Source organism: Pipistrellus kuhlii, unplaced genomic scaffold (assembly GCF_014108245.1).
Source record: "Pipistrellus kuhlii isolate mPipKuh1 unplaced genomic scaffold, mPipKuh1.p scaffold_m20_p_11, whole genome shotgun sequence".
NCBI classification, from domain to species: domain Eukaryota; kingdom Metazoa; phylum Chordata; class Mammalia; order Chiroptera; family Vespertilionidae; genus Pipistrellus; species Pipistrellus kuhlii.
In genome coordinates this window covers 38,193,250-38,208,004 of record NW_023425416.1, presented here as the reverse complement: position 1 = coordinate 38,208,004, position 14,755 = coordinate 38,193,250, and the positions used below count along the sequence as shown (strand labels likewise).

The 14,755-nt window shown below is 38.0% G+C and overlaps 1 protein-coding gene across 1 annotated transcript in view; it reads left to right on the top strand.

Moving 5' to 3' along the window:
* NEK10 (NIMA related kinase 10) overlaps positions 1 to 11,332 on the top strand; it is a 136,214-nt gene extending 124,882 nt beyond the window's left edge. Inside the window, exons 34-37 of the mRNA XM_036431653.2 lie at positions 1,787 to 1,895; positions 4,072 to 4,124; positions 4,209 to 4,264; positions 8,438 to 11,332. Of these exons, the coding sequence (XP_036287546.1) occupies positions 1,787 to 1,895; positions 4,072 to 4,124; positions 4,209 to 4,264; positions 8,438 to 8,486 (267 nt within the window). The 3' untranslated portion in view covers positions 8,487 to 11,332. The remainder of the gene's footprint in view (positions 1 to 1,786; positions 1,896 to 4,071; positions 4,125 to 4,208; positions 4,265 to 8,437) is intronic.
* Positions 11,333 to 14,755: the final 3,423 nt, after the last annotated feature.

Below are 14,755 nucleotides of genomic sequence, written 5' to 3'. Positions count from 1 at the left end.
GTCTTCAGGAATGTAAAAGGATGTAACTATATTTTTTTTCTAAAGTGTAGGGTTTGGCAACATCAAGATTGAAAAACAAATGGTTTGTGTTTACAGCATCCACAGTGCATTCATGGGATATAAGTTGCTAATATGAAGTGTTTTTATTCAGGAATAAGATGCATAATGCACGCAGAGATACGTTTACAGCTCCCTGAACTTTAACAGATGTGGTCCCCCACGTGACCACCAGCCACACGGACAGAACAGATCTACTCCCCCAGGAGGCTCCTGCCTGCCCTTTCCTGGCCCTGCCACAGTGCACTCATTTTCCTGCTTTCTATCTCCATCAGTTAGTCCTGCCTGATTGTGAAAATGTGTATCAGTGAACTTAGATACTGTATATTGTTTTGCTTCTGGTTCTTTTGCTCAACCCATTTGGTGTGTGTGTCCAGAGTCTGTTCTTTCTCATTGCTTTGAAGAAGTCCATTGGGTAAGCACATCACAACACAGCATCTCTATTTTCCTGATACCAGGGAACATTAGGGGTGTTTATAGTTTAGGGTTATTGTGAGCAAAAGTGCTATGAACATTCTTATACATTTCTGTTGATGGACAGACATACTCATTTTTTTTTGTAGCTGCCTAAGAGTGGGATTGCTGAGTCATAGGGGAGGCATATGTTGTTTAAGTTTAATATATACTGTCAAAACAGTTTTCCCAAGTGATTGAAGGTGGTGTATTTTATGTTATGGGTTTTTTGTTGTTGTTAATTCTCACCGAGGATATTTTTCCATTGATTTTTTTAAAGAGAGTGGAAGGGAACGAGAGAGAGAGATATGTAGAGAAACATGGATGTGAGAGAGACAAATCAATTGGTTGCTTCCCACAAGTACCCTGACTGGGTCCAGCAACTCAGGTATGTGCCCTTGACTGGAATTGAACCCTGGACCCTTCAGTCCACTACCCGACGCTCTATCCACTGAGCCAAACCCACTTGGGCACTATGATGTAATTTAATTTATTAACAGAGTATGTAACTCCAAGGTACCTACTAATACATGGTCCAAATTGTGCCATATGTTTATTAATAAGAGTCAACATTTTAAAAGTACATTATGTTAGCACAGGCACTAAACCTTGGCCAGTCCACATGCTGGTTGGAATTAGAGGTGAAAGGAGGATAAAAAATGTTTATAGTAAAAAATTTCATTAAAAATTTCAGCTGCAGAGAAGAGCATTAAACAATTGCAGCTTCAATAAATTCTGTCATTTGGTGAATTACGCTTTCCTTTAGAGTGCTGGGAATCAATGTGTGGAAATTAAAACTAATTATTAGTTATTCAGGAAAATGTATTCAGAAATGTGTTTGCTTTGGTAGAAGAAGAAGGCCTTGTTCAAAGCAGATACACGGTTGGTGATTTGGGCTAAACATATTGTTCTCTTGAGTAATTGAAGTTCATTCCACCTACACATAATTAAAAAAACACACACACCACATTTTGATGTTCCAATCCGTGACATTATTTTTCTATCTTTTATTTTGCTCTCATAAAGCTATAAAGTGTAGAGTTGTTGTTGTTTTTTTCTTTTCATGTGACCAGGGAATTATTTAACTTGCTCTTTCTGATTTATACGTTATTTTGGAAGGAAGAAGATGTGTGTTTATCTATTTACAAGGGATTGAAATGCATAGAACACTAAATTTTCTGTGCAGACGCAGGGAAATGGAAAAGCTCACATAGAGGCCTCCTGCCATTTGCGTTTGAGTGTAAAAGATGATGTGGCTTTGCTTTTTCTGTTCCAGTTATCTCAGGGATCTCCAGAACCCATCGAGCCCAACTTTTTCACGGCGGATTATCATTTATTACATCACTCAGCAGGTGGGAACAGTCTGTCCCCAAACGAACCACCAGGTAATGGTCTCCAGCACGGAAAATCTGACACTCATAGAGAAATATAGTAGCTTTTGGAGCAAGAGCTACCTTTAAAGATTATAATCTTCAATTTAAAAGAAAAATAGAGCTTATTTTGATTGTCTAGGGAAGTAGTTTCAAGGTAAGAATCTAGAAATTCCCTGAGATGTACTTCCCCTGGTTTCAGCTTCTTTATCATTTATTAATACGGTAAACAAACAGCAGAATCCATGTGGGTGAATTATATTTCCTCTTATTTTTTCTTGCTTATCTGGTGATGACAAATCAAGTGCCCAAAACATCCAGGGAGAGAAAAAGCAGAAATGAAGAGTTTGAATATTTAAAATGGAGAAAATTTGAGACTTATATGAAGGATCCACATCAGACATACTTGATATTTTTCTTCTTTTTGCAGAAATCTCACATTGGGGGGGCTATATATAGCAGAGGGATTAAAGGTACAGGTTCTTACAGATTCTAGACATTGATGCCTAGATTCAAATCTTGGCTCATTCATTTAGTAGCTGATCTTGGGCAAGTTATTTGACCTTTCTGCACCCAGTTGCCTTGCCTATAAAATGGGGATAAAAATGGTACCGTTATCACAGAGTTAAAGTGAGGATCCGTGTAAACTCGGAAAAACTGTTTGGCCGTTTTTGTAACTTGGCTCAGCAAATGTTACATTTCTTGTGACATTTGAACTCTCAGAAGTTTTCGAGCTACTTGAGATTTCAGAATTCCTCCGTCGTTTTTGAGTCCCTGTAAACTATAGTTACATCACTCAGTGGAATGGATTGAAGCCAAGTTTACGGTTAAATGAAGACTTATCATCTCAGCCTAGAAAAATACTCATTTTGGTTGTGTCTTTGTGGTTGCTTCATATAGGCAAATTATTTCATGTACTAATTATTAAAATTTCCCTAAGTCTTAGAGTCCTGGGATAAAGCTAGCCCGCGTAGGCAGAATTTCAAATGAAATAGATCCCAAGAAATCCGTAAGGTAACGATAAACCGTTGTCTAAAGTCATTTGCTTTTCAAAGCATCTCCCAGGCAGGCGAGTCAGTCCACAGGTGACCCTTCTGACAACAGCAGCTCCATGAACTGAAGAGTCTGGCAGAAGTCTCTCTGTGGCCTGAGAGCCAGAGGACAGATGGGACCAGGACAGCTGAACACCTCGCCCCAGAGCAGACTAGGAATATCCCTTGTCATAGCAGGCTGGGCAAAAGCAAAGACAGCCCATGCTCATACCTCCTCTTGACATTCAACCCATTTTTTTTTCTTCTCTCTCCAACTGGCAGGGGAGCCCCAGGGCATCCAAATAAGTCAGTGTTGAATGATTTGAGTGGAAGCTGATTGATGTTACTTTGGGTGGCGTCAGAGTGGCTTATGGTGTTAGCATTCATACTCAGATCAAACATCAAAACAAGTATTGCCCTTTGGCATTAAATGTATAGATTTTATTTCCTTCTAACAGCCATAGGAAAGGGTCAGGTCTTTTACTGTCTATTTCTGCTTCCTTCTAAAAATTTATCTTCTTTCAACACAAATCTATTCTCTACCTAGTGGACTAGGAAGAGTTCAATGAACAGAACACTCACCCATCAGGTAGTTGCAGTTTGGAATCACTACACACACACACACACACACACACACACACACACACACAAACACACAGTCTCTCTCTTTCTCACTCGTTCGCTAATGATATCCTCTAAATCTTTGTATATTATTATTTTTTTAAATACATTTTATTGATTTTTCACAGAGAAGAGAGAGGGATAGAGAGTTAGAAACATTGATGAGAGAGAAACATCTACCAGCTGAGCTGCTTCTTGCACACCTCCTACTGGGGATGTGCCCGCAACCAAGGTACATGCTCTTGACCAGAATCGAACCTGGGACCTTTCAGTCCGCAGGCTGATGCTCTATCCACTGAGCCAAACCAGTTTCGGCATCTTTGTGTATTATTTTGTGATGGCTACCTCAAAAGCACCTGTGTATTAAAAAAAAAAGAGAAAAAGTTCGACTGTCCTAAGCCAAGACTATTTGGAATGTTTGTAAGTACTCATCTTCATCATTGAAAAACTGACCTGATCTCCCTGCAGTTGAGCCATAATTGCCAATAAAGTCTAAGAAAATGTGAACCAAATGTCAGACTTTCCATCATTTATTGCAGGCCTCCCCACCAGCTGTGACTTGGAGGAGGGAATAACATATGAGCAGATGCAGGTGAGGTTTCGGCAGTACCTCTGGATGATTTTATTTTGTTGCTTTTAACTCAATGCTAACCCGATTTTCTTTTTCCAACTTTAGACTGTGATTGAAGAAGTCCTAGAGGAAAGTGGTTATTACAATTTTACTTCTAATAGGTGAGCTCTAGAGTTTGCTTTCCAATTTGAAATATCATTTGAGATCAGTGGATATTAGATCTGGTTTCTCTATATTTGATTCTAGAAGGCTTTTTCCAACGTTTATTTTAAACACTTTTATAAAGTATCTTGTCTCAGACTAGATATACCATTGGTAGAATATATGTTGCTCATCTTTTGTACAGATGCAGTATTGTTGAAAAGAAAGGGTGACCACTGAGTAGTAATTTACTCCCATAAAAATATGAACACAGTAAAATGGAAAATCATTTTTAGATTTTTTTTTAAATTAATCAGTTGTGTGCTCCATTCCATTAGAGCTGTAATCTCAGATTTCCATCCCTGAAATCTACCCATTGCTTGTATAGGATGCAAGAGGAAAAATGCAGCAAAACAATCACTTCCGGTCACTTTATGTTTGGGAGAGAGGGGCTTGTTGTGATGGGTTGCCATTTGAGTACTCTATACAGGGGCTGTATAGTATCTTCTACTATCACCATTATTGATGCTCTAGAAAATATACTCTATTTTTTCAGTTTAGACCAGTTCTGGATTCCTGCAGTTTTACTGTTGGACATGGTGTTGGGCACTAAGATTTGAGTACAATTAGTTTATTTAAGAGGCAATTCCAGGAAGCATTGGTAGGGGAAGAGATCATCCAATAGAGGTTTCATTTCCAAGCAAGTTACCATTGCAGATGACTGGAGCTTGATCCCACCAGGGAATCTGAGAGCCTGTGTAGCAGATGGGCTTCACTATTCCTCCAATTTCCATCAGTCATTGTTGGAGGCCTTTCCCCAGGGGACGTTAGTTACCTGGCATCTCTGGCCTTCTGGAAAGCAAACATAGCCTATTCTACAGGCCAGAGCAACTCTCAAGGAAAAGAAATGCAGATGCTGGGCGTTGGAATCAGGCTGGCATGCTTCGAAGTGGTAAGGATGAAGCAATATGGGCATTGACAGTCTCTACTACACATAAGTTGTCCCTTGATTTTTCCAAGAAGCTACACAGAATATGCATGGATAGTAAGCAACCACATACACATTATATGTGGCTAACAATAGCTGTAGGAAGCACAGTCTTAATGAGTTTGTTCTCCCAAAGTGGCCTTTATTTGCTTAGAGGAACTGCCTTCCTTTCTAGCTAGTGAAACTATCTTGTGACATGATTTAAATTATTCAAGAAGTTTTCCCCAAAGATAACTATTAGTAGTCATGGTGAGAGAAAGAGGGCCGAAGAACATCCTGTGAAGGTCATTATTCGGAAATTAGATTTTTTGTGAGGTTACTTCAGTTGCCAACATTGTTTTTCCTTCTGTTTCACGAGTTGTTCTTATGAATCACACATGAGATTATTCATCTATTTGTTCTTTTGGTGTGCAATATATTTCCAAAATACTACCTTCATAAATGTAGTTCTGTTTTGATTTGTAACTGAAATGATGAGTAATTCTCATTTTCCAAGGATATATTGTTAATAGAAATCACCATCTCCATGTTTACTAGCCTTCCCACCATTCCTGGAGAGATTTAATTTTTCACTCTCTACTCCTGGACTGGGAATACGCAGCCTTCCATGGATATCAGCATCTCATTCCAAGTGCTTTGTCTTAAGTGGGGGCAAAAGGAATACCTGTCAGTTTTTAATCTGTATCTTCTCAGAGACTCAGGATCATGGGCAATAACTTTCTTCATATTTTACAGAAAAATCAACTAAATATTAATAGAAAAACAGGTGTTTAAGGAACTTAGAGAACTTTTTATAAGAGCTAATTTTTCTTTAAAAAAATACACAATTTCAGCCTTATTTTGAAAAATTTGCTTAAATTTTTCAGTTCTACTATCACATTTTAAATATAAAATCAAACATTACTTCTACTTCCAAATACATATTCCCATATTAAAAGACATTGCAAATTCCATATTATGGTGAACAGATAAGATACTTAATAACAAAGGCAAAAAATTATTCACATTTGTATTCAGAATTGTGAATAGAATAGGAAGACATGATTTAAATGATTAAGTTTAAGCAGCAAAGATAAGTATGAAATATTCTTTAAAATGCTTTAAATGAAAATGATTCACCCATGTATAAATCCATATAAGCATAACACTTCCTTTTCTGCTTCTACTAGCCATGATATAATCTTGGGAGAAAGACTCTACAGTTGACTAGTAAAAATAACCCTTGGTTTTGCTTAAAGCCATCACTCATTTACTGTGTTCCAAATTAATTCCCAAGAAATAATTCAAGCTGTACTTAGAAGAACCCAATACTTTAGAAGCTGAAAATATACATAATTTCAAATACAAATCAAATCAACTGTGACAGTAATGATTTTTTTTATAATCAAAAGATAGAGGATGTTAAATATCATAGAACATGTATAGGTATTTAGAATCAGTAGATTGTGTTTTCCCAAATACCTTTCAGAGAAAAACTAATATTGCCAGAGATATTAATAGATGTTCCCTGAAAAATAAAGTTTTATGACCAAATATATTTGGGAAACTCTGAACATATGATTTTCCATTTGTGAAGAATGTTGACACACATACCATATTAAAGACTCTGAGATGGACTGTAGGAAAGAAATCTGTTGACTTTGTTTAGCCCAGTAATTCCTCAGCTTTTATTGGGAATGCAAGTTGAGAAAAATTGCTCTAGCAATATGATTTGAAATGGAAAACATTGTTTTAACTCCTCTGCCAGGATCTACTCAGATCTGCTATTGTTCTCATTATCTTTATTTTCATCATCATCATCATCACAAAATGTTATTAAATTACCATGCACAGAGAATTATACACCTTATTTCTGTTTACAGCTTAAGACTGTCAATTCAAATTTATACACACATCTACAAAGTATCAAGATAGCAACTAAAGCATTAAGCCAAGAGATGACACATTTTCAGCTTAGATTAAAGACTTTGTTTAAGGATAGAGAGATGCCACTGGCATCTAGCTATTGACTATCTTTTGCGAAGATTTCTAGAACTATTTAAATAATGAGGGTAAAGCTGGGACAGTTGGTAGAAAGAATCTCTCCAGCACAAAATGCTGCATTAGTTTTTAAAAAAATGATAACAGAAACAGAAATAGCAGCAAGAAACCATAACCAAATAGGGGATTCTTCATTTCTGGGCTTCTGGGAAGGGGGGGAGGTAGGTCTGAGTTGAGAGGAAGAAAGCAGGGTAAAAGAAAATGAAACAAGGTAAAAACAAACTTGACCAGTGCAAAGCATATCATTTCTTGGTTATACGGTTAGTCACATTTGACACATAAACACTTAACTTTCTTACCAGAAAGATACAGCTTAGCATGCATTAATGTTCTCATTGTTGTTGTGAGAGTAAAACTGAGTTCTGTGAGCAAATAGATGACAAACATATACTTAAATGTAACATTAATATTTTATTTTATAATGATAAAATATGTGTTGAGAAATAGGGATATGCAAGCTAAAAAGAGATCTACATTGAATTAACTTTCATTGCTCCTCTCCCCCCATTAACTGATGAATATATAAAATAAATATTTAATGTGCATAGGCATTTAAATGTACAAACTACTTTGAATAGGTGTTTATTTTTCCACTATACAAGGTTATCAGTTTCAATCTATACTAATAAAAGGGTAATATGCTAATTAGACCAGATAGACTGGATGTCCTTCTGGACAAAGCCACAGTGGTGGACCTAGGTAGAGACAGTTAGGAGTGATCAGGTCGGCAGGGGAGAGTGTTTAGAGGTGATCAGGCCAGCAGGGGGAGCAGTTAGGTGTGATCAGGCAAACAGGCAGAGGCGGTTAGGAGCCAATGGTCCCGGATTATGAGAGTGATCAGGTCTAAACCGGCAGTTGGACATCCCCTGAGGGGTCCTGGATTGGAGAGGGTCCAGGCTGGGCTGAGGGATCCCCCCCCACGTGCACGAATTTCATTCACTGAGCCTCTAGTTGAGTTCATAATTTGACAAAGGTACTGTGTTGGCCCTGAACATTAGCAAAAGGTTGCATTCTAAAAATCTCCTCACGCTATTGTCATTTAGAACCACTTTTTAAAACTTGTGATTTATTTACTTATACACCTGAGCAACTGCTCTGGAAATGGAACGTGTAAGCTAAAATATTTGTGACACTATAGAACTCTTTCCACTTCTGAATTTTCTAGGTATCACTCCTATCCATGGGGGACCAAGAACCACCCAACCAAACGATGAAAATGCTGCACTTTGAATGAGCGTTCAAGTTCGGAACTTGTGCCACCACTGCAAGATGCCTGAGGACTGGGTGCTGTTAAAAGAGTGTAGAGGAGAAAAGACCACAATGCCATAGTGCCGGCAGGACCTCTTTATGGAGGTCTGGTGCTAGGCTCTGTGAGGGCTGCAGTGCTTGGAGGCTCAATTCCTGGGATGCAATATACATGGGGCGACAGGGCTTCCAGTGTGCTTCTGGGAGAAGATGCTGCAAATTCACCTGCAGGACGAAAACCCACTCCTCACAGAACTTTCCTCCAAGTTAGAAAAAATGAACATCTTGTCATATTTTTCAAAGAAATATTTTATACTTAGAATTGCTAAGTTCAGAGACATCTATCTTTCCATGTATATAAAATAGTTTTAGTTAAAGAAAATTATAGGACTCAAAATAATAACATATTGGGTGATTCACTGTATCTCCCATTTTTTTTAAATCTTAAAAGATATTTAAAATGTGATTGAATTTTTTGTTTGTTTTAATGAAAGGATTGGTTCTCTCTTAACCACTTGGGTGCTAGTGGTCTTGAACCCAGATACAGTGTAGACAGTATTGTAACCTTGCACAGCCTCTGGGAATAATTATCAAATAGTCATATTTAAGTTAGAGTAAGAGAATATATGGATGTACAGTGTGTATATGTACATATGAGTGGGGGCAGAGGGGATTCGGATTAGTCTAATGCTTTGCTGCTAATCAAACTTATAGTGTTTTTAGAGCACTTTGAAGAGTTCATAGAATCTATGAGAGAGATGCAATATTTCTTGTTCTAAGTCCCCCCTTACTAAAATTACATTGTTATAAAATTTTTATTGTTGAAAATTTGAAATGAATACAAGTTATATAATAAAATCAAAGTTCCTTGATTCATTGAGACATCCCTTAAAAAGAGAAATCAGAATACCAAACAGTGTCCCATTCCTATATAGAAAGAATTTATGATGGAAACTTTCTAGATTTTTATTAGTCTTCAATTGGCTTCTTACAACTACTATAATGTCAAGAAATGCCCTTATTGTCAAATCAGACTACACTTCTAACTCCTTAAAGAATATTTTAATGCTATATAATTACTAATCTGAAATTAGGCTTTTTGTTTACTTTTCACTGAGTTGTTATTTTTATTTATATTGGTGTATTTTTAGCACAATTGAATAAAGTTAGTTCAATATATTTATAATAGTTAAAACACTAACCTTTTGTATAGAATGGGAAAATATTTTAATGTGAATCCATCTTTTTTTTTTTTTTTTACAATTAGCATGTTTAATACTTAAACAATATCCAAATTCCCTTTAGCTAATGCCTTTGAAGACTGTCAATGAATTGTTGTCTTTAAGCCAAAGTAATAAAAATTACAGTGCAATTTATAGATTCACATCTAATTTAAAATCATAGATGTAAATATAGTAATGACAATTTCATTTTCAGCTTTCAAACCAATTCCATCCAAATGTGAAATTTACACTTGAAATAAAAATGCTGTGGTTTTGTTGATTTAAACCAAGCAAAATTTTATTCCTATTCCATTTAATTTGAACCTGAACTATTACTTTTCATGTTTGTTTTTTTTTAAATATATGGAATGGGCACATTTTTTCATTGTATAGGAGGTATGGGCCTAGAGGGGCAGTACTTAGAAATAAACCAAGCTATGTGGTGAACATTTGAACAATTAAGTTCTTTATCAAATGACAATAGATAGAAAAGAATAGTCTTCAGCGGTCACATGTTAGTTAGAGAAGAGACATTCTGTATTGAAGGTGATCTTCAATGCATGCAGTCAATCTCATGAATGAACTGAGCAGACGATTTCCATCTCACACTTTCAGGCCAGAGGAACGGCATGGATTATTAGGAGCCAATAAAAACAAACAAAAATAAGCAAATGTGTGGCTTTTTCAGCAGCAGCTTCAGGCCCATCACTGATAAGTGGATTATTTTGCCAAAATAATGGATGTGTGCTGTTTGAATCCCTCCCTCTACCAGTTATTGAATCAACATTCTCCCAGGCAAGAATGAGCCTTTAAGAGGAAGTTAGGTCCTGGTAAAGGAACCCCCTTTTTTTTTTTGCATGGAGGCACATCCCAGCAGCAAAGTCAACTTTCAAAAGCCTTGTCTTTCAAATTTTATTTAGCTCCACTCCCCCTTACAAGGAAACAAGAAGGATCATTTTGTTTTGACGTTGGAACTGTCTTCTAGTGCAAAGAAATTGTTACTTGAACTCTAGAGACCTCTTCATCTTTCTTGATTGCACTTCCAGAATTTCTCTTCCTTTTGTACAAGTTTTAATTATGTGTTGTGTAATGAAATCCCTGTTAATCTATCTCATGCTCAGTCACTGAATATTTCTGTGGAACAGAAGATGAGTCAATCTTTTCAGATCACCTTTGTTGCACAGACATTTCAGTGACTTATGTTATGATCCACCAGCTCTATCTGAATATGTATATTTGAAACCTTAGTTTGCTTCTTCAAAAAAAGAAAAAAGATGTTCCTTCTCAGGGAAGTGACTGCAGTAGGCCTATAAGCTTCCTGGTTGTCAACCTTCTCTTCTTCTAGATATATTTCATTAGAGATCTTCAGGACATAGTATAATAATATGCGCACTAGACCCAGTGTTCATGGAGGAGTTTCAGAAATCTAGAGAAATGTGGATACTGGTGAAGCAGTGGTCAGTGTGTACAATCTGCTTCGGCATTCTGAAGCGGAACCTCATTAGCAAACACTGTTATAAAGTTTACCCAAATGGTTGAACTGATTAGGAGTTAAGGTCTTCCTAGAGGTACCATTTATGACTTAAGAAATACCATAAGCCAAAGGCGGTTTGGCTCAGTGGTAGAGCATCGGTCTGCGAACTGAACGGTCCCAGGTTCGATTCCGGTCAAGGGCATGTACATTGGTTGTGGGCACATCCCCAATAAAAAAATATATATATATATAAAAGAAAGAAATACCATAAGTTTTGATGTGCAAAAATATAGGGCTGCTTGATTCTCTGCAATTGTAGCAATATCCTTAATCATCACTCATATTTAAGACATGTGGAGGCAACTCTGTCAGTATTAATATACCTAGAATCCACATCCTTTCTTTGATTTGCTAAATTGTGAAATATATTTATGGCTATTCCTTTGTTTGGGATGGCAAGGAACTGAGTACAATCGATATGCTGGATTCCTTTAGACGTAGGTCCCACTTCTACCTGAAAGCAGGAAACGCTTCTTTATAAGCTGCTTTTATTGTTTACCTTTCACTTTTCTAATGTGTTTTCATGAGCACAGGAATCAATTGGAGAGGCAGGCGATGCAGCAGTAGAGGGCGCCTGAGCAAGGGATGCTTGGTGCTTTCAGAGACTGACCTTGACTTTGGGTAAAATTCTGTCCAGACATGCAATTCTTCATGTTTAGCAACTAAATGTTATGGTAAGTGTATTCCATGTCTTTATAATGTCTTCCAGATTGCACACATTGGTGGGCATCATTTTGTATATCTTTTCAATTGAAGTGTGCTACTAACTGTATACTTAACCTTGGATGCAGTTTTTCATGTTGATGGGAAGACTCAAACATTTCAGGGAAAGAACTTCGTGATAAATTCTTATTTGTGTTAACTTGCATGTTATAATTATGACCATTATAGTTGATTGCATTCCTGCCATGGTGTTGCTTGAGGTTTGCAAGAGAGGAACAGGGAAGAGTTTATAATTTTGATGGGATGGATGTTGCCAGTTTACACATGCTCAGGGTCAGTGCACAGTAGTTGTTTTCGAAAATGAAGATCACATACCCTATAATGATAGCAGCATTCTTGTTATGTGACATATATTAGAGTTTTAACTACATATATGCAGTGATTAATAATATACAAAAATTTAAATACAGTTTATTGCTTTTATCCTAAAATTAATTCTATATTCTCAATTGAAAACTAAAAATTACTCCTCTAAACAGGACAAATTGTCTTTTTTTTTTTTTTTATGAAGCTCTGCCCTGTGCCCAGAAACTGCATTTAGGGTTAGTGGATGTGTGTTATAACAAATATTTGACTTTTTAACTGCTGTCCTTTGGAACTAGCTTACCTTTGTTTTCCTCTGAACAAAGTTTTGTCTTTATAGAAAAATCAGTCATTTTGACAGCTCACCAACAAGTCTGGGTCGATACTCAGAATTGATCTGAGGAGCTCACACATGAAAAATTAGCTGAAGATTTTGCAATCATAGGACAGACTGGTCCCATATAACAGGTAGAGAGAGGTTTGGACGAAGAAACAAACCTAGAGGATCACGTGCTTTATACCCTTAACACCTTTAAGTCAGAGTGTGAAAGTCACTTTCAGAATGATATTCTTAATGCATAAGTCAGGTCTGCATGTCAAGTACCGCTTGAGTCAGGATTCTGAAAGACAACAGAAGGCTTCTCAGTGACAGTTGAATTTGCTTTTCTTGCCCTCCACGTTCTCTGTGTCTGTCTCCTACATCAGTGACTTGTAAAAGGAACACGGCTGGCTTGGGGATAGCTCATGACAGGAATGAGTATCTGAAGTGTTTGTATGAGTCCAACATTACATCGAGGGGGATGAGTACATGTAAGTTCTCAGGAGTGAAATCCCAGCTTGTCAAAGATGAAAGATGGATCCCTCACGGACATGGGATGCTCCCCAAATAAACACTATTTTGAGAAGTTAGAGTCCATGTTCAAGGCAAGTAGTTCTCCAGCGCCTGGCATAGCCCTACAGGCTCTTCACAGGTGGTGAGCAGTTGGCAAGAGGCCAGGTAACTCCATGCACTTGACTGACTCATGTCACCCCCAGAGCTCAGTGTCATTGGACTGTGGTCTCTGAGCTCTCGCCAGGCAGGTGGTCCCCAGAGTGGCCTCCTGAGGCTCCCAGGAACTTGGTCAAGTCCTTAGGACAGGGTCCATGTAAAGCAGGAAACACCTCAAAGAAGCACTTCTGTCTGCCATCAAGTGAATGCAGTTCTTCCTTTGGGGCCCATGGTTTCTTCCCTGTCTTTCCTCTAGGGCAGTGGTTCTCAACCTTCCTAATGCCGCGACCCTTTAATACAGCTCCTCATGTTGTGGTGACCCCCAACCATAAAATTATTTTTGCTGCTACTTCATAACTGTAATTTTGCTACTGTTAATGAATCGTAACGTAAGCATCTGTGTTTTCCGAAGGTCTTAGGCGACCCTGCTAGCAGTTCTCAACCTGTAGTTACTGGCCTCAGGCCCATTTCCTCCGATAATGCACATTTTATAAGAAATAGAAGTGGAACTTCGGTAAGTGCAGGTAGCTTGGAATATGCCGACACTTAGCTAGGTTAGATAAGAAACGTTTAAAGGTATTTCAAGAAAACCACGCACTTGACAACTCATGGAGAGATCCTATCATTTCGCTCCTCCGAAATGGGCAACAAAAACCAGTTAAAATAAAAATCCTCTGAGGGCATTTTGTTTACTGGCATTTAGTGGACCAAACGGAATGAGAATGCTTCCTGTGTTTTATTGTTCTCAGCGGTGAATTCGTCAGGATTGACAGGAACAGAGCTGCTCTCTGAAAAGGGCAGCCCCTGATCCCACATTGCTCAGGATTTCTATCATCTAGGTGGCTGGAGTGTGAGACCGAGGCCTGGGCCCACAGGATGGAAAAGTACTGCCGATTTGCACTCCTCACCTCAGCCTCTAAGAGGCTACCTCCTCCCCAGGCCTGGAACACCCCTGCCCCATTCCTCCCCAGAACAGACTGTTCCCGGTGTCCTGCTGGGGTCCCTGGGTTTTTTGAGATGTTGGCAGTTCTGCGACCATGTGTGATGTGGAAGGCAGAGGGTGGCAGACCCCCCTGCATATGGTCCTGTCCTCCCAAACCTCCCAAACACCTTCCTGTGTGAGCACATGGAGCCTGAGCTGAGCCGATGACCTTGAGGCCTTGCAAGCGAAGAAAAATGAAATGCCTCTATAAAAGATTTATATACAAATGCAAGCAGCCTGTATTGTTGCTATCGCCTTAGATATGCTCTGTAAAATGCTAAAGAAAATAATTAAAAATGTATTTTCAACCTTACTGGAAAACCTTTTTCTTTTATCAGGCGTTCATAGCAAATGGTCATATTATTTCTCTCACCAGCTCCTGAATCTTTCCTTTTATACTTGTAAGCCTTTTGATTTTAAGAAAAATGTTCCAAATAGTCAATGATGCACGTGTTTAAGCTCAGAAGTGTCCCGCAGTTTTAATT